The sequence below is a fragment of the Anopheles gambiae genome, chromosome 2, assembly GCF_943734735.2.
Source record: "Anopheles gambiae chromosome 2, idAnoGambNW_F1_1, whole genome shotgun sequence".
In the NCBI taxonomy this organism is placed as follows: Eukaryota; Metazoa; Arthropoda; class Insecta; order Diptera; family Culicidae; genus Anopheles; species Anopheles gambiae.
The window spans coordinates 116198614-116219749 of NC_064601.1; the positions used below are offsets into that span (position 1 = coordinate 116198614).

Below are 21136 nucleotides of genomic sequence, written 5' to 3' on the forward strand. Positions count from 1 at the left end.
TAGCGACTCCAGTTCAGCCCATTGTGCACTGTACTGCTCTCCCTTGCACGAGCTACGCCTGCTAGTCGTACGGACACGCGGGAACCCTTTTCTGTGTGTAGTTGTCGCCTTCGAAGCGTGCAGACGTGTGTACCTCGAGCTCCGTCGTGTGAAAGAGCAGCGCCACTCTGTACTGCAGTTGTGTGTGGCGTTTGTGCAAAGTGTGAACTAGGGAGTTTCTTAACAAAAGTAACACCCTGCCGTCGGCGGGTGGAATAGTTGTTCTTCTTCCCCCTCTCCACGCCCTGTTTCGTGCCGTTGTGCAACATTCCTGGCCGTTGTTGTTTTCCCAAAACCTGTTTCACCGTGCGTCAGTGTGCGTGCGTGAGAGTGTGTGTGTGTGGTGCTCAGTTGTGTAAACTTACATTTATTTTCCATTGGCCGGTTTTCTAGGCAGAGGAATATTGTTTTCCACAAGAAATCCGAAACTGGTTTTTCCCCTGCGAGCGTGTGTTTGTGTCTTCAAGTGAGTGTGTGTGTGTGTTGTGACAAAAAGAAGATATCCAACAGTCCACACACCCTTTAAAGGGTGGGAAGTGAAGAAAGCGCCAACCGTCTCATTGTTCCCCGGTGCTTCGAGTGTGGTGGCACGTTTCGTTTCTTCAACACACAACGCCTAATGTATCGCAACACCTCCGCATAGAGCAGCTACTAATAAAAAGACGACAAAATGTTAAAATCATTAGGCGGCATGCTGCCGCTTGGCCAAACCGTTTGGCTACTACTCATCACCGTCAGCATAATCTCTGCAGGTACGTACATTCGTGGGGAGAGGGGGCGACACAATGTTTCATGTTCCGCTCAGTGGTTGTGTTTTTCTCTACTACGCCCGATTTCCCTTCCGTCCGACGAATGTTGGGAGTTGGTTCGAAGCGCTTGCGGCTGCTGCGCTGGTGTGAGTGGAGGGCGCTATCCACCACCACCACTACCATACACATATATATTCACCTGGCGCTGTCTTTCGCGTCCATCCGCCGCCGTACCTATTCGTACGCATCACACTCGCGCTATTCTGTTGCGCCTACTGTGAAGAACTCTGTGCGGCGCGATATGTCTCGAGTTTATGCTCTTGTCTCTCTGTGTGCGTGTGCGTTAAACGCGTACAAACTAACGGTCGTTACGCGGACCCTCACCAACACACAACACACCTTGGAAGGCGTTGCGTGTGTACAATATTTACAACCTGCCAACTAGATCGCTTTTGATTTGGGAAGTTTGCTTCCGCGACAGCGGATGGAATGTTTGTAAATAAAAAAATTGCATCCTCCAGTGCAAGTGCACTCGCTGGGTCTTTATTTCCTTTCATCTAATCGCGCAGCCACTCCTCGCCCGCGCTTAGCAAGGTGTGTGTATTGTTTAAGTGGCGCTCGCGTTGATCAATGGGATGACTCACTGATCGCGAGCTGCTGCTGTCGTGTAGTGGTCGTTGTGAGTCTTTTATGGGCGTGTATCGTGCTCGCGTGGGGTCTGCCTGGACAATTCTCACTGACTGGGGCGCTGACAACAGCGGGTTAATTCGATTGTGGGATATTGTGTGTGTTCGGTTTTGCATTAATGGAACAATCGGCTAGTAAATTTGCGAATGAACCTTGAAATAATTGTTCTTTGCATGAGAGGAAAAGTACGGAAAACAATGCCAAAACAGCACTAAAACAACCCGCACTCTTTTGGGAAATGGAAAAGGCTTAAAATAACCACAAGAGGAATTTTGTCCCGTGCTCGTATGTTTTCTTTTCTTCGAAAGAGAGAGTGAGAGAGAGTGAGCTAGGTAAAGATGTGTGCTTGTTGCCGCCTTTGTCACAAAGGTCGTAAAATATAGATTTTCCTCGAGACACTCGATCTATTCTCCACTCCCCTAATGAATGTCTTTTTCGGCATTACCTATCCCACAAAAGGTAGACAAACACATAACCCAAAACGCTACGAGTCGTGTGTCACAACAGCAGCAGCAGGTTGTCATCGCCAAGGTACCGTTTTAATTGTTTTTAAATGGAAAAAGACACTTGTCTGCCCCCGGGGACGGGGCCCCGCGTTTCTTTCCTATTTTTGTACCATGATCTTCTAACTAACCCAATTGTCTGCCTGTATCCATGTGTGTGTGTTAATAGATCACACACACCGCGCGTCCAGACACACGGTCTCGCGTAAGCGCAAGCACGTGTTTGGCGTTGGTCGCGTAGCGCACTCCCGGAACATCAGCGACCCGGAAGAGGAGGTGTCTGGCGTTAGCTGTCAAAACTTCGGATCACGGATGCTGCGCACTGGCTGGCTTGCTGTCCCCGCGTACTGCTTCATTCAGTTGTGTCGCACACCACCACCATCATCATCAGCATGCCGGATTGGCGCATGTCCCGCAGCACGGTGTGTGCGGCGTGTGAAGAATATTCTTGCGAGAAAGTAGAACAGACATACCGGCAACCGTATCTTCCCGGCCGGTCACTCATCCTGTGAAAAGAGCAAACCAGAAGGGAAAACTCTCGACCCCCTTGTCTGGATCCAGCATCACCGGCAGCATCACCGGAACCCATGGTAGTGGTAGTAGTGATTGTACAAACACTGCTGACGATGGTTGTGTGGTGGTGCGGGTTCCCGGTTTTGCCGGTTTCGTGGAAAATCAATAATATCTTTCACCATCAGCTTCCGGCAGGCAAAAACGGCCACAACACGAGAATGACAGCGTACGGGAGAACTAATCTGCCGCACGTGCGCCCTTTAGAGGAGAGGGAGGGTTTTGTGTTTTTATTACCTCATCTTCATCGAAAGTCATCCGAGATTCGTTAAAAGTCACACGCTTTCAGAGCCCAAGAAGAACCACCGTACAGCATGTCTCATAAATTTGTTTTTTTTTTGGTACCATTTCCCATCTTCGGGTGGTCTAAAATCGATGTTCGACACGCGTCTGCAGTAAAACGTTGACACATGAGCGAAAAAAAAACGGACAAAATCCGCGAAATCCGCATTGACACGGGGCAAACATGATGTTTTCCATTTGTTCTTACAAATGGTGCCCCGTAAATTAATCATCTGTTGTGTTGTGCGCGCAGAGCATGAGCGGATCGGAGCAGGCCATGGTGCGTGTCATCGATGTCGATGAATTTCGCCTGCTCTTCTTGGTGGTGGGGTTTTGCGAGATGAGAGTTGGAACAGCTGTTCTTCTCTGTCCGCTGGGGATTAGTCATCAGGTAACAAGAGCACCATCACCACCATTTGCCAATAAACGATCAGTCCCGGTGTCAGAAGAGGTTGATTTGATTGATGTGTACAAATATTAATCTCAATAAGTGTATGAGTTGCAATATTTCTTTCCACTTTTTGTGTGTGCATTTCAATAGCACAGAGATTTAAAGCCCCAGCGGAGGATTATAGTTACAGTTATCCTGTCAGTAAACATGTTTTAAGTTTTAGATTCCAATCAATTTGTCACCTCGTCGTTCAAACCCAACCGACCAACTCAACAAACCCACAATCGGGCACAATCGATTGAGACAACTGTTAGCACCCGGGTCCGGCTGGCAAGGATTTGCGCTGGGCTTTTCCCCCTTTTTACTCTATTGTGGACGAAACCAGTATATACCACCGCCAGGACCTGGGACAGTCGCACGTTTACTTTTCCAGCGCTCGTCGTTCCGGTCCCGGTTGTTTTTCTAATGCAAACATTGGTCTTTGCAACCAACCCCTTTCTGCTGCTGCTGCGGGTTGGTTGGTTGTGAACTATGTAAAGAACAATAAATAACATTGGAAATATCGGAACACTGTTTACATCCCCCGAGGTGGTGGGGGGGGGGGGGGGGGGGTGGGAAAACCGAGCATTTCATTTCCACGTGTCCTAGTTTGGTTTGGAAAATGCAGCACTTTTTGTTGTCTTTGGTCAGGGTTTTCTTTGGGAGCGCGTGGGCACGTGCGTGAACGGGGTTTCAATATGTTTATTGCAATAAAATGTCATTCGGGCTCAGTACACTGACCCAGCACTACAGCAAAAGGAGAAAATAGAATAAGAATTTAATATTTTGTCAAACAATGAAAGAGGCACTCATTCTGAAGGAAACAATTGGATGAGTTTCAGCAAGATGCATCAGCCTCCCATTTATTAATCTGTACTTTTAGCGAAGAAATTGATCGCTTTAGGATGAGCATCTCTTCAAATGCATCTATTATTCTTTCACTAAACAATCCCATATTGCTCGCAGCATTATTAAAGGGACTGATTTTTTTCTTCCATTACAAACCCCCTTTCTTTTCTCTGCTCCTCAACAAAAAGCCTTAAGGGCAACGGTCGTTTTTGTGCTGTTTGCGCTTCTGTGGCCACTAAAAGTAGCCCTCGGGTATTACGGCCACTGCCACTGGCTCCTCGGAAAAAGGGAGAAGAGTATTCCTTCCAACCCCAGGAACACAGCACTCTCACCCCGGCGATACACGTCGACACCTAGGAATCGTACATGGTGCTGCTTCTGGTTCTGGTGACCAACCGACGGGAGGGTTCCATCTCTTCTCCGCCCCGAGGCACTCGTCGAAGCATTGTGTGATTTATGTGGATTTTTCTCACAAGGGTGAAATGAGGGAAAAAATACATATTAAGGGAAGGGTCACAGTATGTAAAAGGGTCTTTAACGCTGAGAATATGATGGCAGTGGCTGTGTGGTGTTTTAGCAAAATGAAACGACCCAACAAAATTCGCACATTGTTGTCGATGAGGCCAACATCGTCCGGACTAAAACAGACTAAAACACACTCACACTATCTCTCTAGTGTCGGGAAGAGTGAGACACTTAACTATGGAGGCAAGTCCTGGTGCTTCATTTTCTCCATTATGCAGCGAAATGGGTTGCGTTTGTTTTTATAGGGCTTCCATCGATCGGTCGAAAGGGAATTGATTTTCTTCTCTCTCCAGAATAAGGAGAAGCAAAAAAAAACACATCCACAACAGAAATTGGAATAGAGGGTTCAGAGAGGGTGTTCTTCCCTTGTTTTTTAGCTATTGCCTAAAACGTCTGAATGGCCTCTTCCCGCCATTGAGAAAAACGCACCATAGTTTTCCCCATAGATCGAAACCATCAAAGCCCACTTAACGCAAACGGGAAGACAAAAGCGTGGAATCTATCAACCCCAAAACCGCTTCCCTATGGATGTATGACCTACAGAGAAACGAACTATCGTTGCACACCATCATCATCTCTTCTGGTGCTTCATTTCAACGTTTAATAAACTTACTTTACGATTACGATCGCATCGACCGGACAGCGAGCGGGTGATTGAATTTCACGTATGTCGGTGCTGATCGGGTGGAAAATTCGTTTTTAATTACGAAACCAATCGAAGTACGCCATGGCAAAAGATCTAAACGCGTCACATTTTCCGCTCCCTTCATAAGAACCGCATTTGATAGCTTGAGCCTTTTGACAGTGCGCTAGCAGCGCCATCACAGCCTACTGCGGAAGCGATTCAAAGGATGTCGGAAATCAGTTTATCGAAGGAAGGAAGCTGAGTTGGTGCTTAGTTGGAAGGAAGAAGGTGGCTTTTAGAAGCAATATTATGCTGTGTTTGTCTGTCCATTAGGCTCGCGTTAGAAGCGCGTTAATGCATTTGTTTTACGGTTGTGTGAAGCTGTGACGGGGGTTGAAAGGTGAGCAAAAAATGCGGGCACACAGTACTACAATAGCCAAATCGTGGACGTTTCGCTACTAATGGAGAGTATGGCGTTAAGTAAGCAAATGTGTGACGCAGTGTGGTCCTTCCTCTATATGGTGTCCTCATATTGAATTTCATATCACTCTTCTTGTTGCCTTTCTTTCAAAAACCCGTCTCTTCTTATTTCATTGCAGAATATTATCAAAAAGACTCCTACTCCGAGTATGACTGCAACGAACCGCTGCTAGAGCACGCCGTCCTTTCGGCAACTTCCCAGCTGCGTGAGCGAGGACCGGAAAATGCACGGCTAAACGGTAAGTTTGGAATCCGGTTGATGATTGAGCTTCTTTTTGGAAAAGATGTCTGGAATTTGTTGGAACCTCTGATCAATCGATCGATCAGTTGGAATGATCCTCCTCTGGGTTTGCGCGCTTGTTCTGGTTGTTCTCAATCCATCAACAAAACGAATCTTTCGTCAATGTTTCATACTTTCACACCAAGAAGAATTATTCTTAACTCATCATTTTGCACTCAATTGGGAATTGCGTAAAAAGATTTCCTTCCTCTTTTGGGACAGGAAAATGCTCCACCAAAACCACCGGAATCGGAACCACACGCAATCTTCTCTCGCCCTATAAAAACGAGTGTGTTTCTTAGTGTATTTATTCCACTGTTTGTTATCGCATTCCTTCCACCCTTTTCCAAAAACACCTTCGCTCTCCATCTCTCTATCGTGCAGCATATGATTTATGTGCCTGTTTGCTTTTGTGTGAGGTCATATATTTTCCTTCTTCTGCGCGTTCTCGACGCGTGTTTTGCTGTACCTACATGTGCACATATGTGTGTGTTTTGTTTTGTTTTTCTTCTCCCGTGTGTATGTGTGTGTATGTTTCTTGTCTACAATTGTCAGTGTTTTATTTAACTGTAAATTTCTGCTCACTTCCTTCCTACGTCCGTCTTCCTTCCGGTGTGGTGTGCTTTCTCGCCCTGGTGTGTTTTGTTTTTGTTTAGGATCATTTACATGACGTGCACTGTATACAGCAGCAGCAGCAAAGGAAGCACTAAGAAGATGTGCATTAGTACAGCGTTGGGTGGTGGGTTCTGCATTTTAATGAATTTTATTTTTAAAACCACACCAATCTCAAATGGAGCGATAAATGTTAGATGTCTTCTCTCTTTCCCCTTTGCGCCGTTTATTACGCAAAACTTGACCTCCTCTTTACGGAAAATGACTTTTTATTGCCATTGCGTCGATTAATCACATCATCGCTCGTACCCAATGTTTTGGCCCCCGATACGATTCCATATGGCCATCCGGAATTGTTGGGGATCGGTGGGAGTGTAAATTTGTGGAAAAATAAATAAGCTTTGCTACTGCAGAGTGCATCTCCTTCATTTGCGCGATGGGGGGGTTAATTATTTGCACTTTAAAAGGGCGTTGTGCTGAGCCACGCATAAACAAAAGAAAAATGCGGAAAAATGAGGAAAGTGTCGCGTGTTCACCATATGGCACCACAACTCCCTTTGCAGTTGTGCAGTTTTTTTGTTCGTTCGTTTCCTACCCGTTCCTGTCTGGTTGATTGAAAATTGCATCTACTTCAGCGCAGCACAACACAGCTGGACGCACACTTATTCCCGGTGGGGTGGCAATAGTTGCAAGTTGCAATTGCACACCACCATGCTGCAACCCATTAGCGCCTACGTCACTACATACCAGCACCATCACCCCAGTCAGTCTGTTTGTGATCCGCTTTTTAGTTCCGCTGGAGTGACCACCACGAACGGTGACAATCCGGGTGGAAACCTTTGGGTTGTAATTATTGGAAACTATAGCAACGTTGGCGGTAGTACCACAGCACGTCCCTGTACGTCAACGATGATTGGATGTGTCACCGGTAGTTTATCATCATCGCGTCATTGCTTGCTAGGATGCGTTGGACGGGCATCCAACAACTACTTCCCTGAGCGCTAGGGGAAGCATGTTCCACACACAACGCCTGGTTGTAGGGCATTGCAGCGGAAAACAGCGACGTGTCACTCAACATGGCGTAAAGGTTGGTGATGATGCGCTTGCCAAAGATGATATAGGGGCGATGGTAGTAGCATGATACGTACGTACGGTTCCAAATTTCTCATCCATATGCTAATGAGACTCGCGTCAGTCTACTGTGCGGTGCGGTGCTGCGGAGAGTTGGAAAACGTTTCACTCGACAGATCTTGATTAGATCATCTAATTGCCTTTGGTCGTAGCGTAGAGTGCAAGAAAGTGTATCTTGTTTGTGAGCGTTGGGTTAAGATCTGTTCTAGAGATGAAATTGTAGCCTTAAGTGGGTTCACTTTGGTGCTCCATGGACGTTCATCTTTAATTTATCCGACAAGCTAATTTATGCCGAAAGAGGCCATTGATCTTGAGATCTATTAGGATCTTGTTGAGATTACTTTCGCTCAGAAATGTATCCCGAAAAAGAGGTAGAATGTTTATGTTGTAACACATCCATTCAAACGCACCCGTCGTTTATCTGTCCGCGGTATGAACACATCAAGGGACGTGTGACACCGGCAAACAAAAATAGAACGGCCTACTATTGCCGTTGCTGCTGCTGGTTGCTGGCTCACTTCTCAAACAAGTAACATTAGCCGCGCTTTCTTCCAAACCGTCACGGATCGTTTGCCGAAAAGGAAGGAGGAAACCTTAGGAAATGGCCGAATTTTACTACGCCCAAGGGGGAAGGGGAGTGCGCGCGTGTGCGCTTCAATTGATAAAACATTGTCGCGTGTGGGTGGCGGTTTCGTGGTGTGTGTGTGTATGCGTTTCTGTGGTTTAGCCCTTAAATTAGCACACTTTTCCGCCGCATGAACAGCAAATTGCGCACACGGTTCTATGGAGCCGGCGGTACGGTAGGACGACAGGTTATTATGTAAATTTTTGCTTAACTGATACCAAGCAGTGAGTCATTTTTTGTGTGTGTCGATACAACTACGCACGTGTGGTGTGGTGCTGCCTCTCTTCCAGAAATTATGGAGGTTTTTCCGATCGATGGGTACGCTCTACGCTAGAAAGAGGATGGGTCGCCTGTGTGTGTGTGTATCCTGGGTAAACATATCTTTTCCTTGCTTTAATGGCCATTTTTACGGCTGAATGGTCGGCGTCGGAGTGGTTGGAGGTTGGATGAAAATGATACGCCAACGCGCTCGTGCCGGTATTGTGCCATGATTGCGGCGGCCTAGTCAAGTGTATCTATTTCTATGGCGTGTACACAAGCGAGTCTACTAGTGACGAGTAGGTGAATTAATTAACAAAAGACATCCACCGTAATGTGGTGCAGGGGGGAGAACAGAAAGCAAAAATAAAGGCGACCGGCTCATACTACTATCCTTAAATCTTCTCATCAGATTAAGGTCAGGCCTTTGGCTTTGGGAGGGCTTTAAGATGTCACTTGAATTTAACCTCTAGTACACGGGACCAACTGCAACACAAATAGGGGTCAAGAGGTGATAATATTTCGGACTGTTCACTTCGATACCGGCAAGACATCCGTATGGGTGTTCACGTGCCTGCACTTTAACGGTTTCACAGACCACGCGCATTAAATGTGCTTAAATTATTAACAACCCAAAAACATACACGAGGAACGTTAATAATGTGTGCCTAATCACGATCGGCTTTTAAAATGCCTTTGTGTTTGTGATGCACTGTTGGAGAGCTTAAATCTGGCAGGCACTGTATTGTTCACGGCTGAGATTTTCACATGCAAAAAAATCGATATTTTCAATTGTTCAATCGTTTTAGTGCCTTCGAAATTCATAAATATGGATTGGCAACACATTAGAATAATTAAATCTCTTCATTTTATTGAATTTGAAATTGCCCTCTTCAACGCAACGGCTCGGGCGAGCTCACGGCGAACTCGGGGCGAAATCGCTGCTGTCATCGTTGCGTTTCGTTAACCTTTTTGACGAAGCTAAACGTCAGCCGTCAGCAGCCCACCCGATTGAACGAAAGAAATGGGTAGAAAAATAAACAAATACAGCACAGCACGTTCCAGACCGAGCATATTGTTGTTAGAAAATATGAGCTGTAAACAGATAAATTAATAGTCGGACGAAGCGATGCTGTGCGAAGGCTGTGCGTAAGAATCTGTGAACAGCGTTGTGCAACCGAGAATCTCCGGCCATTGGTGTCTCTCTGTGTGTGTGAGTGCGTGTGTTTGGTGAAACGTTCACTGCTGCTTGCTCTCGCTGCTCCGCACGCAAACCATGTCACTGCGGAATGGGGGTCACGTTCGCTGGGCATTTGACCTCGCGGGCTGGCGACCCAGTTTGGCGGATCTGCTGCTAGCGACGTCCTGCATACAGCCGGAGGAAAAGCTCACCCTGCAGCGGTTCGTGTTCCGGGACGATTTCAATGCGTCCCTCATCGGGCGGCTCATGATGCGCCGGTTCGTCCAGCTGGCCACCGATCTGGCGTACGACGAGATCAAGTTTGAGCGCGATTCGAAAGGCAAACCGTTCCTGAAGAATGAGGGTGTGGCGGTCGACTTTAACGTTTCGCACCAGGGCCGATACGCGGTGCTGGCCGGCATGGCTACGAAGCGGCTGGAGGCTACCACCACCACCACCACCACCAGTCCGACGCCCAAGATAGGCGTGGACGTGATGAAGATCGAGTACGGCGGGGGTAAACCGCTGGACGAGTTTTTCCGCCTGATGACGCGCAACTTCTCCGACGACGAGTGGCGCTACATACGCGGCCGCGATGACGCCAGCGCGCAGCTGGAAGCGTTCATGCGCAACTGGTGCCTGAAGGAGAGCTACGTGAAGAACGTGGGCGTGGGCATTACGGTCGATCTGAGGAAGATTAGCTTCCGCATCCAGACGGAGGTGCTGGCCCGGGACCGGGTCGTGTGCGATACGACGCTGCGCGTTAACTCGGAATCGATGGGCAATTGGCGCTTCGAGGAGTCGCTGATCGATCGGGACCATTGCGTGGCGGTGTCGCTGGAGAACGTGCCGGCGGAGCAGGATCTGAGTGGCAACTGTTTTGAGGTGATTGATTTCCGGACGCTTGTGGAGCATCACAGACCACTGCTAGCGATCGATGAGAACTATTGCGAGGGTATTATTAGCAAGGAGTACAAGAAGTCCAAGTGAGAGAAAGGGTTAGGTAGGAGGAGGTTTTTTATTAGCAAACGGTGATGGGTAACACAGGGTAACGTAGAACAGGGAGAGAGACAGGTATTTTGCCGATATAAGCTCGAAGTTAAACATTTTCTGGCCATTTACTCTGCTAGGTTAATGTAGGGCAATTTGTTTTTTTGATGGTATAAGAAAAATACACGAATTTAGTCTGTAAGTAACGAAAGGTAAACGAACTTTCTTCCTTGCCTTGACGACGGCGACGACTACGGTTGACCCAGAAAGAAATGTTTGCTGCTGAAAGATAGGACAGGATGGAATTCTGGCAATAAATTTCACCAGTCGTGACTTGGTTGTTGGCTGTCACTAACAGGCACGCAAGGAAACGAAGCCTGTCCGCATTGCATTTGAATCCTTAGGCCGCATCAGGACACCACCCAGCCCGTGCCTTAGTGCGATGCCTCTTATCTCACCGTCCACGTAAGGACGTGTGTGGTTCGGTTTCTTTTTATTTATTTGTTTGTTGTTTGCCCCATTCCCGTTTGTTGGATCCATAATGAAGGCACCCGAATGGGTGTGTGTGTGTGTGCGTTGGCAAACCTTTCGCATGACAAACCGCACCCGAAACTCAATCATGTTGGCGAACTGGCTTTATGACATGCTGTCGTCGGGTGGTTCGTGCAGTCGTCATTGTCTGGTGTTTGGTGGTTACGCTTCAACTCCTCCAAAAAAACCGTACATTGCTTCAGGAGGGACAAAGGGATGATACCATTTAAATGTTTTGTCTAAAGTTAACCCCCTGCAAACTAATGTTAGAAGTTAATTCGATACATCACGCAATACGGTTTGCTTTTCTATACAAAACAAAATCATGTTTCGGGGGAAATTACTGGCCCCACAGAGGGATGGGTTTTCGCAAAACTGGAGTGTAAAGAATTCTCCTCTCCTTCTGTGTGTAAATGGCAGGTGGCAAGATAATTATCTTTTATTTTAACCTACGACGCCCTCCGCCCGCCGTGCTTGGGAAAATGAGGTCTCCGTTCACCTGATGTGCATTTCAATGCGGGAAAACCGTGTATAAAATGTTGGGCGTGTAATGTTGCGCTGTTATCAGGTGAGAACGATCGGGTGTGGTTGGCGCGTGTTGCAGTTACCTCTAGAGTACCTTACTGCACTGAGAATGTAACAGCGTCATCAAAGGAGGCCAGGAACAGTACACAAACAAGGGAATGATTTTTCCGCATTCATATTGATCGACTCTCATCGCGCAGTTGGCGTTTTTGACTGAGTGGAGAAAATGGCAATAAAACCGAACCATCTGGCAGTGTGCCACCCGTTGGGCGCGCTCGGAGGTCATCGGAAGCGACACATCTCCGACCGCCTGGAGTCACCGTTGGCGCCTATTGATTATTCTCCCAGGCCCAGGTTTGTGTGTGTGTGTGTTTATGGCGGCTTCAATATGGTGGTGCAGCTGCTGTTGAAGTTTATCAACGTTTTATAAACATCCAAACTCTGGAGTGTCCTCTACACCTATAAGTGGCTCCTGGAGTTGGTTCAATGAGGTGTGACGGGCAGACGGCGGAAACAATCCATATTCAAAAATGGTTTAAATTAGGAGGAAAAACCCGGTGCGTATGCTCCCTTTGCAAGCAACGTTTATCGATGTACATAAATTATGCTTCTAGTTCTGGTGGCACTTTTAATAATGATCTTTTCATCATCATTGAGCTCTGTTTTTTTCTTCTTCCTTCCGATACGGTTTACGCCTAGGAAACTAATCACAAAACAAGAAGGGGGTTGAGTATTTCTGTAGGGAGCTTCCGAATTGTTGACGCCACAAATGCCACAAATTATCCTGCCCGTGTTTCGTCTCCATGGCATGCTTAGTGTGTTGTATGTGTTTGGGCGCTGCAACACGGTTGAGTGCGCTTATGTTTCAATTTACACCACAACAGGCAGCATCAACCCCTTCTTTTCGACACTCGATATCGATACCCGGCTGGAGATGATGAGGTTGTTGAAGGGTTCGAACCAATACCCATTCCTTTATAATGGACGAAATTTTATTGCCGTCCCAGTTTTGCTTTCTTCTTCTTCTTCTCATTATATGGGGCAAAAAACAACCCTTCAAACAATGGAGTGCACGACGTAGTAGTAGTAGCAGTGCGGCAGAAAGTTGTCGCATGTCGCCAATCGTCGGTCCTTGAAGGGAAGGGGTTTCCGCCGTCCTTCCTAGTACGATCGGGTGTGTCGTATGATCATCGAGGGGATATTCGGAGGGGTCGGTTTGTCGGCGCGTTGCATAAGCAGCGGAAAGCCCAGTTGTCGGTTTATTACGGATGGTTTATTGTTATTGAGGTTCATAAAGGTAAGGGAAGAAAGGTCCTTCTTGTGGTGTCTCCGTCGGCAGTAGAAAAGGAGGGAGTTTCCTTGAAAGAATAAATCAGAGGGGACGAAATTCAATACCACTTCTGCACACATCGACCGTGTCTGTGGTTCAATAAATTCCGGTGCTCACCGGCGGAAACAGCATTTAAGCGTGAGAAAGCGTGCAAACCTTCTTACAAAGTTAATCTGCTAAATTGGTCGTCTTGCAGGAGGGCTCATCCGTTGACTACATAAACCGTTCTTAATCTTTCGCCACGTCATCATCACATGAGCTTACCACAGTCATCGTCTTTGTCTTTGTCTTTATCTCAAACCATTCATGCTCGCTCTTCATCGGTTTTCTACTAAAATTGCCTTGTTGTCTCGTGCCTTACATTCTCGTCTTGTCCCATATAATCCAATCCATCCCCCTCCCCTCCCCTTAAAGGTGGCTACTCCTGGACCGCCCAGCAGTCCGACTTTGACCAGCAGTTCATTATCGATCTGGGCGATGTGCGCAACATCACGCGCATCGAAACGCAGGGCCGTCCGCACAGCAACGAGTATCTGACCGAGTACAGTATCAGCTACGGCTTCAACGGGCTCGACTACATCGACTACCGGGAGCCGGGTGGTAACACCAAGGTAACCAAGGGCGCGGAAGAACAAACGGACGGAACAGGACGGAAGAAACGATCATTTGATCGCGATCGTATGCATCTGTTTTTTGGGGGGAAACGATCTTACTAATCCCATGCGCTAATGCTTGTCTCACACCAAATGGCACGGACAGGGGATGGTATTGCATTTTGGTATGGTGTGTGCTTCGTTTCGGCACGAATCGGGTTCCATTTACATATTAGCATTATTCTAAACTAATTCTAAACACTTCTTCGCTCTCTGCATCTCTCTTTCTCTCTCTCTCTCTCTCTCTCTCTCTGTCTGGACTGGTCATTTCCGGGACTTTGTTAAACGGCTGCTTCTTCTCCTCGTGTAAAGCCTTCTTTTTGGTTTCTGGTTGGTGTTGGGTTTTAAAGAGCCGTTAACCACATTACTTTTATGCTTTTTTGGTGATTGTTGTCTTTCGGCGTGTTTGGTTGTTGTGTTTAGCATATAAGACTTTATAAGAGAATTTACACTTTATTACTTATTACAGCTAGTACCAAAAGAAAGACGCTCAAAAACACACACATACCTAACTAATTGGATAATATTTTTCTTCTATTCTCTTACACTGCTGCTCGCTAAATTTGGGATGTGTGGCGTGTGTGTGTTTCAACATCAATCGACAATCGACATTCGACACTGCGCCACAATTAACAACAAACAATCCCTTCTTGCAATACCTAAAAAAACGCCCACTCTGAACTGGGTTGGCATGATGTACACACACTACACACACGCTCGTACTAACCCGATTGGTGGGGACATGGTTTGGCTTTTCTCCACTCCCTACACTACTAATCAACGCCGCCACCAACCGTGCAGGTCGATCGGCATGGACACCGGTCGAGAATACGTACTTCCACTTCCTCACGATCGACATGGGCGAACGGAAGATGGTGCGCAAGATAGCGACGGCGGGCCGGGTGACGACGAGCGAATGCGTCACCGAGTACATCGTCCAGTACTCGGACGACGGGGAGCTGTGGAAATCCGTCACGGACAGTAGCGGAGAGGAGCAGGTAAAGTTTGAGTGAAAAGGAGTGCCACAGACCCCCCAACCGGCGACCGGGTGACTGTCTGTCTGTCCGTCTGTTCAAAGTGCAGTACTCCGGATGTTATGTCCCCTGCCAAGCTGCTGTATCTCTCTGTAATGTTTGTGTGTCTGCGAAAGCCTGTGTAAAATTCAATTTACAATCCATCCCGAGGACTGTCCGCCCTTTACTTTCCTGTTTGGCCGGATGCAGACTGTGATGACAGCATGTGTTGTGTTGAAATAGAATTAAAGTTCCAAGAACCTGAACTGTGTATTGTAACTAACCAGTACGGCAATGGCGTAAAACGCGTAGAAGAATGTGTGTAGAATCATTAAACAAACGTTTCACTAATGTAAGCATGAGAAACGAATGTAGAATGAATGATTCTTTGTGATTAACAGTAGTAAATTGGCATTAACATTTGTGGCAATGAATTTAACAGCTTTCTAAGACAGCCCCAAGTAGTGTAGTGAGTTGTTGGATCGCCTTTCTGTCCGATCCCCCGACGTAAATCACCGTTTAATGTTCTTCGTTCTTCCCGAATGTCATTTTCGAACGAAGGAACCGATTTATTAATCTGTATTTTTCTTACGCGCTGCAGCTGTTTAAGGGCAATCGAGATGGCGATTCCGTGCGCATGAACTCGTTCGAGGTGCCCATCATCGCGCAGTGGGTGCGCATCAATCCAACGCGCTGGCAGAACCGAATCTCGCTGCGTGCGGAGCTGTACGGATGTCGTTATGGTGAGTGCGCAACATGTTCTTTTCATTGTCCCTTCATGATATCAGCTCTAAAACAAACTATTCTCTTTACTTGCAGAGTCCGAAAGCATCTACTTCAACGGCACGGGGTTGGTGCGGTACGATCTGTTGCGCGATCCGATCGCTGCAACGCGTGAATCCATCCGCTTCCGCTTTAAAACGGCCCACCCGAACGGTGTGCTGCTGTACTCGCGTGGAACGCAGGGCGATTACTTTGCGCTCCAGATCAAGGACAATCGGATGGTGTTGAATGTGGATCTGGGGGCGAAAATCATGACGTCCCTGTCCGTTGGCAGCCTGCTGGACGATAACATCTGGCACGATGTGGTGATTTCGCGCAATCGGCGTGATATCATCTTCAGCGTGGATCGTGTGATCGTACAGCGCCGCATTAAGGGCGAGTTTGATAAGCTTAATCTTAACCGGGAGGTAAGGGAGGCATAGGGGGGTAGAGATGATGGACACCTTACTAATTATGTTATCGCTTTCCGTCTCTTTCAGTTCTACATCGGTGGTGTACCGAACCTTCAGGAAGGGCTCGTCATTCAGCACAACTTTACCGGGTGTATTGAAAATTTGCACTTTAACGCGACCAACTTCATTCGCGAAATGAAGGACGCCTTCTACGATGGGGAACATTTGCGGTACAAAATGACGCACGTCACGTACAACTGTCCCGAGCCGCCGATCAATCCGGTCACGTTTCTGACGCGCGGATCGCACGCCAAGCTGAAGGGTTACTACAGCTCGAAGCAGTTCAACGTCAGCTTCGCGTTCCGCACGTACGAGGAGAAGGGGCTGATGCTGCACCACGACTTCCTGCAGGGCTCGGTGCAGGTGTTCCTGGAGGAGGGCAAGGTGAAGGTGCGCCTAAAGGAGGACAACTACGAGCACAACCCGGGCACGATACTGGACAACTACGAGGAGCAGTTTAACGATGGCAACTGGCACCACATGATGCTGACGATCAAGAAGAACAGCTTGGTGCTGAGCATCGACGATCGACCGATGGAGACGACCAAGTGAGTTGCAGGGAGGGGAATCGTTTACGAGTTTGTTAGATTAACGATTAGAGAAGCCATCGTGTCTGATTGCATGAGAATGCAGGATGTTTAGTTCACTTTAAGAAATGAAACATTATTATTTCATTTAGGTTGCCTTATGGCGAACACGAATCAAACAGTACGGCTAACAGTTTCAGGTAACTTTCAGGCATGTGAGTTGAGCTGCTTGTGTGTGCGTGCTGTACGCAAAAGGGGAAAAGAGCCCTCCGGCGTTTTACGAAATTAGCGAAGCTTCTGTTTTTTTTTGCACAAAAATAGTCTTCATTTGAGTTCTAATTTATTGTTTCTCTTTGTCTCTCTCCCCTGCCAGACTGATTGACATTACGACCGGCACTCTCTACTACATCGGAGGTGGCAAAACGAAGGACGGCTTCGTTGGCTGTATGCGATCGTTTGCGATCGATGGCAACTACCGTATCCCGACCGACTGGAAGGAGGAAGAGTACTGCTGCAAGGGCGAGATCCTGTTCGACGCCTGCCACATGGTCGATCGGTGCAATCCGAACCCCTGCAAGCACAGCGGCATCTGCAAGCAAAACTCGATGGAGTTTACGTGCGATTGTGCGGGCACGGGGTACGCAGGGGCGGTCTGTCACACGCCCATGAACGCGCTGTCCTGTCAGGCGTTCAAGAACGTGCACGACGTGAAGCAGCGGCAGCGCATCGAGATCGACGTGGATGGTAGTGGACCGTTGGCACCGTTCCCGGTGACGTGTGAGTTCTACTCGGACGGGCGGGTGGTGACGGTGTTGAGCCACAGCTCGGAGCATACGACGCGGGTGGACGGGTTTGCGGAGCCGGGGTCGTTTGAGCAGAACATCATCTATGAGGCGGATTTGCCGCAGATTGAAGCGCTGCTGAACCGTTCGACGGAGTGTTGGCAAACGCTAACGTACGCGTGTCGCTCGTCGAGGCTGTTTAACTCTCCCTCCGATCCGGAGAACTTCCGACCGTACGCGTGGTGGGTGTCGCGGCACAACCAACCGATGGACTATTGGGCCGGCGCGCTGCCCGGCTCGCGCAAATGTCAGTGCGGTGTGGTGGGCGATTGCATTGACCCGACCAAGTGGTGCAACTGCGATGCGAACAGTCTCGACTGGCAGGAGGATGGTGGAGACATCCGGGAGAAGGAATATTTGCCGGTGCGAGGGTTACGGTTCGGTGACACCGGGACGCCGGTGGATGAGAAACTTGGTCGGTACACGCTCGGGCCGCTGCGGTGCTCTGGGGACAGTCTGTTCAACAACGAGGTAACGTTCCGCATTGCGGACGCCACGATCGATCTGCCCCCGTTCGATATGGGCCATTCGGGCGATATTTACTTCGAGTTTAAGACGACGATCGAAAATGCGGTGCTGCTGCACGCCCGCGGACCGACGGACTTCATCCGGCTGGACATTGTCGGCGGGACGAAGCTGCTGTTCGAGTATCAGGCCGGGACGGGCACGCAGAAGGTGTACGTGGAGATGAGCAACAAGCTGAACGACGATCGGTGGCATTCGGTGAGCGTGGAGCGCAACCGCAAGGAGGCACGGCTGGTGGTGGATGGTTCCACGAAGGCGGAAGTGCGGGAACCACCGGGACCGGTGCGTGCGTTGCATCTGAACTCGACGCTAACGATCGGTGCGAGGTTGGATTATCGTGATGGATACGTTGGATGCATCCGGGCGTTGCTGTTGAACGGTGAACCGGTCGATTTGCGATCGTACGCCGAGCGGGGCCTTTACGGTGTGTCGGTTGGGTGTGTTGGAAGGTGTGAATCGAGCCCGTGCCTGAACAATGGCACGTGTACGGAGCGGTACGATGGCTTTACGTGCGATTGCCGCTGGAGCTCCTTCAAGGGACCGATCTGTGCTGATGGTAAGCTGCTGATTTGCGAGTTGCTGAACAGAGTGATCATCCTTTTAACACCAATTATGTCTCCTTTTCTTTCTAGAAATCGGTGTAAACATGCGATCATCGTCCATGATCAAGTACGACTTCCAAGGTGCCTTCCGTTCGACACTGTCCGAGCGCATTCGTGTCGGCTTTACCACCACCAACCCGAAGGGCTTCCTGATCGGCCTATTCTCCAACATCACGCAAGAGTACCTCACGCTCATGGTGTCCAACTCGGGCCATCTGAAGGTGGTGTTCGACTTTGGCTTCGAGCGGCAGGAGCTGATCTACCCCGTGAAACACTTTGGCCTTGGCCAGTACCACGATGTGCGCTTTTCGCGCAAAAACTCCGGCTCGACGGTCGTGCTGTCCGTGGACAATTACGAACCGCAGGAGTACCATTTCGACATTAAAGGCTCGGCCGACGCACAGTTCAACAATGTGGAGTATATGTATATTGGCAAAAACGAATCGATGAAGGACGGGTTTGTGGGTTGCATTTCGCGCGTCGAGTTTGACGATATCTATCCGCTGAAGTTCCTGTTCCAGGAGAATCCACCACCGAACGTCCGATCGCTCGGTACGCCACTGACGGAGGACTTTTGCGGTGTGGAACCGGTGACGCATCCACCGATCGAGATCGAAACACGACCGCCACCACTGATCGATGAGGATAAGCTGCGCGACGCTTACGGGCCCGATACTGCCATCCTTGGAAGTAGGTGTTGAGATTCAGCCTTGTCCAGGCATTGTTTAATGAGCGGTTTTTGCTTCCCTTTTGTAGGTGTGCTAGCGATCATACTGCTGCTGATCATCCTGATGGCGATACTGATCGGTCGGTACATGAACCGGCACAAGGGCGAATATCTGACGCAGGAAGACAAGGGTGCGGAGGCGGCCCTCGACCCAGACGAGGCAGTGGTGCAGTCGACCACCGGCCACCAGGTGACCAAGCGGAAGGAATTCTTCATCTAAGGCGCCACCCTGCCCAAGTTCATGCTTGGCCATGGGCCTGCCTACCTGCCTGACAGTCTGCTCCTGTGTGTAAATACTGTTAAATTGCGTACCCCGGAACACGAGACCGCGCAATCTTCCCGTGAGCTCTGTCGGTTGCAGGGGGGGAAAGCAAAGGGAACCGAACAACCCCCAAGCAAAAAAAGGCCATTCCGTGTTGTTGTCGGTGCATTACGGTTTTTTTGCATTTCGCCTTCGAAAGGGTTTTTTTTGTCGCAAGCAAAAGCCGAGTTAATGTTTAAGTGATTTTAATTTTAAAACTGCCGTAAGCGAAAATGAGTTTTCTGTTTTATAATATTTTTGACCAACCAAACTCTCTCAACGTAGTAAAAAACACGTAAACGAGAACGACCCCGTCCTTTTTTCACAGTACTTTTGTAAACGTGCGCGAATGTGTGCGAAGCAAAAAACACGGACAAGGAAACACACCCAGGGGAGAGAGAGAGAGATAGGAGAGAGATGGGTGATGTTTCTTTGTTCGTGCTTAAGTTTAAGCATTTTAGTTAGTAGAGCCATTTTTTTCCTTCTGTAGTCCAAACGGAAACAATCGAAACGAAGAACTCCGCGGTGTGTTTTGGGGTGGTAGTAGTAGGCTCTGACGAATGTGTAGGGAACGAATGAATCTCAACGGAGAAGGAATCACTCGAGAACAACACCGGGGGAGGTCGATGTTTTAAGTTTAAACTTTTCGTTACATTAATCCGTCCTTTAAGAGATAGTTTTGTTTTTTAAATATATTTTCTTTTTTTATTTAACGCGAAAGGCGCGAATAACCAACCAACCAACGCGCTCCGGCGACGAAGCACGATAAGAAGTTGTGAATCGCGTGGAAACAACAAAATGATAGAAAGTGGTAATAAACAAAGAAAACCAACAAATTGTATCAGGAATTAAAAAAAAAAAACCAGAATCAAACTCAATTGTGAAGTGAAAGAAGCTGAAAGTGGAAGAAAAGGGAGAGGTTTTGCGTTTAGTTTTTGCGGAAAAGTTTGCATCCACGATCCCTGCAATCGAGTGAAGCAAAAGAAGGAGGGAAAAAGCACGTGATCGAGAAGAAGGAGAAAAAGACAAATTATTGTTTCATTTTCAGTATCAATTTTCAAGGAGGAGAAAGTAGTGAGTAGAAGGGGCGCGTGAGAAAATAATAAATGCTGCGAAACGAACCAACAACAAGCGTGTGTCTGTCTGTGTGTGTGTTCGATGCCTTTTGCAAACATTCGAAATAAAGCTCAACTCACCTTCTCGCACGCCTGCTCTGCTGTCCCGCACACTGGTCGTTTTTGTTCCGTGTGCCATTTTGTTCCGCTGTCTCGCTCCCGAACAGCCAGTGCCTGTGTCTGCGTCATCCTCTTTTACCTCCTCGAACGCATGCGACCCCGTTACCAACCTTAACAATTTTGTCTCACTGCGTGCACCGGGTTATCGCGGTGCGCCGCCGTCTCGTTCGCAGAATCGCTTCAGTTTCATCGCAGCTACCTCCCAAAACTCCTGCCACCCTGGCCAGAACCTTAACAAATTGAGAATTGAGCAAAACCGACAACGACCCCGACGA

At 48.3% G+C, this 21136-nt stretch overlaps 2 protein-coding genes across 7 annotated transcripts; both read left to right on the forward strand.

The window, feature by feature from the left end:
- Positions 1–68: 68 nt before the first annotated feature.
- LOC1269688 (neurexin-4) lies at positions 69–20757 on the forward strand. 6 transcript variants are annotated; one of them, XM_061645617.1, is made up of 11 exons: positions 69–200; positions 433–791; positions 5859–5978; positions 13616–13812; positions 15469–15610; positions 15687–16057; positions 16130–16650; positions 16782–16829; positions 17003–18552; positions 18629–19288; positions 19355–20757. In XM_061645617.1, exons 2-11 carry the CDS (start codon positions 710–712, stop codon positions 19543–19545), a joined length of 3882 nt encoding a protein of 1293 aa, XP_061501601.1. In that variant the 5' UTR covers positions 69–200; positions 433–709; the 3' UTR covers positions 19546–20757. The 6 variants fall into 6 exon arrangements, with proteins under 6 accessions (XP_061501601.1, XP_061501600.1, XP_061501599.1 ...); XM_061645616.1 differs by having other exon boundaries at positions 69–791; XM_061645615.1 differs by lacking the exon at positions 13616–13812 and adding an exon at positions 14656–14852 and having other exon boundaries at positions 69–791.
- Positions 8961–11032, forward strand: LOC5667103 (L-aminoadipate-semialdehyde dehydrogenase-phosphopantetheinyl transferase). The gene has a single exon (XM_001687846.2). The coding sequence runs from the start codon at positions 9922–9924 to the stop codon at positions 10813–10815; it is 894 nt and encodes a 297-aa protein (XP_001687898.2). The 5' UTR covers positions 8961–9921; the 3' UTR covers positions 10816–11032.
- Positions 20758–21136: the final 379 nt, after the last annotated feature.

What these genes read in the sequence shown, in the direction of transcription:
- LOC1269688 (XM_061645616.1), top strand. Translation starts at nt 710, where the DNA reads ATGTTAAAATCATTAGGCGGCATGCTGCCGCTTGGCCAAACCGTTTGG. An exon ending in AGCCGGGTGGTAACACCAAG is followed by an intron (nt 13,813 to 15,468) that starts GTAACCAAGGGC and finishes TACGCGCTGCAG; the next exon opens with CTGTTTAAGGGCAATCGAGA. An exon ending in AGCTTAATCTTAACCGGGAG is followed by an intron (nt 16,058 to 16,129) that starts GTAAGGGAGGCA and finishes CGTCTCTTTCAG; the next exon opens with TTCTACATCGGTGGTGTACC.
- LOC5667103 (XM_001687846.2), top strand. Translation starts at nt 9,922, where the DNA reads ATGTCACTGCGGAATGGGGGTCACGTTCGCTGGGCATTTGACCTCGCG.